General features: G+C 59.2%; 1 protein-coding gene across 1 annotated transcript in view; it reads right to left on the bottom strand.

Moving 5' to 3' along the window:
• The window catches only part of EMH_0003900 (FF domain-containing protein, putative), a gene marked incomplete at both ends in the record, with an annotated part of 3,797 nt that overhangs the window by 374 nt on the left and 3,102 nt on the right, over nucleotides 1-321 (bottom strand). Inside the window, one exon of the mRNA XM_013496543.1 lies at nucleotides 51-321. Coding sequence (XP_013351997.1) covers nucleotides 51-321 — 271 coding nt within the window. The remainder of the gene's footprint in view (nucleotides 1-50) is intronic.

Genomic DNA, 321 nt, shown 5'->3' with positions numbered 1-321 from the left:
TGCTGGTGATGGGGCTGGTGATGGTGCTGGTGCTGGGTTGGGGGCTGAACCAGAGCGAGATTGCTCCTGCTGCTGCTGCTGCTGCTGCTGCTGCTGCTGCTGTTGCTGCTGCCGTTTGCTGCTGCATATTTCTGCTGCTGCTGCTGCTGCTGCAGTTGCTGCTGCTGTTGTTGTGGGTATTGCACCACCGCAGATCTAGCTGTTTCCTGCTGCTGCCTCTGCTGCTGCTGCTGCTGCTGCTGCTGCTGCAGCTGCTGCTGCTGCTGCTGCTGCTGCTGCTGCTGTTCTTCTTCGTCAGGTGTTTCCCACTCATCATCATCG

This window comes from Eimeria mitis, genomic scaffold, assembly GCF_000499745.2.
Source record: "Eimeria mitis Houghton genomic scaffold, Emh_scaff216, whole genome shotgun sequence".
Classification (NCBI taxonomy): Eukaryota; Apicomplexa; class Conoidasida; order Eucoccidiorida; family Eimeriidae; genus Eimeria; species Eimeria mitis.
Note: the sequence above shows the minus strand (reverse complement) of the source record. Positions and strands in the feature narration are given on the sequence as shown.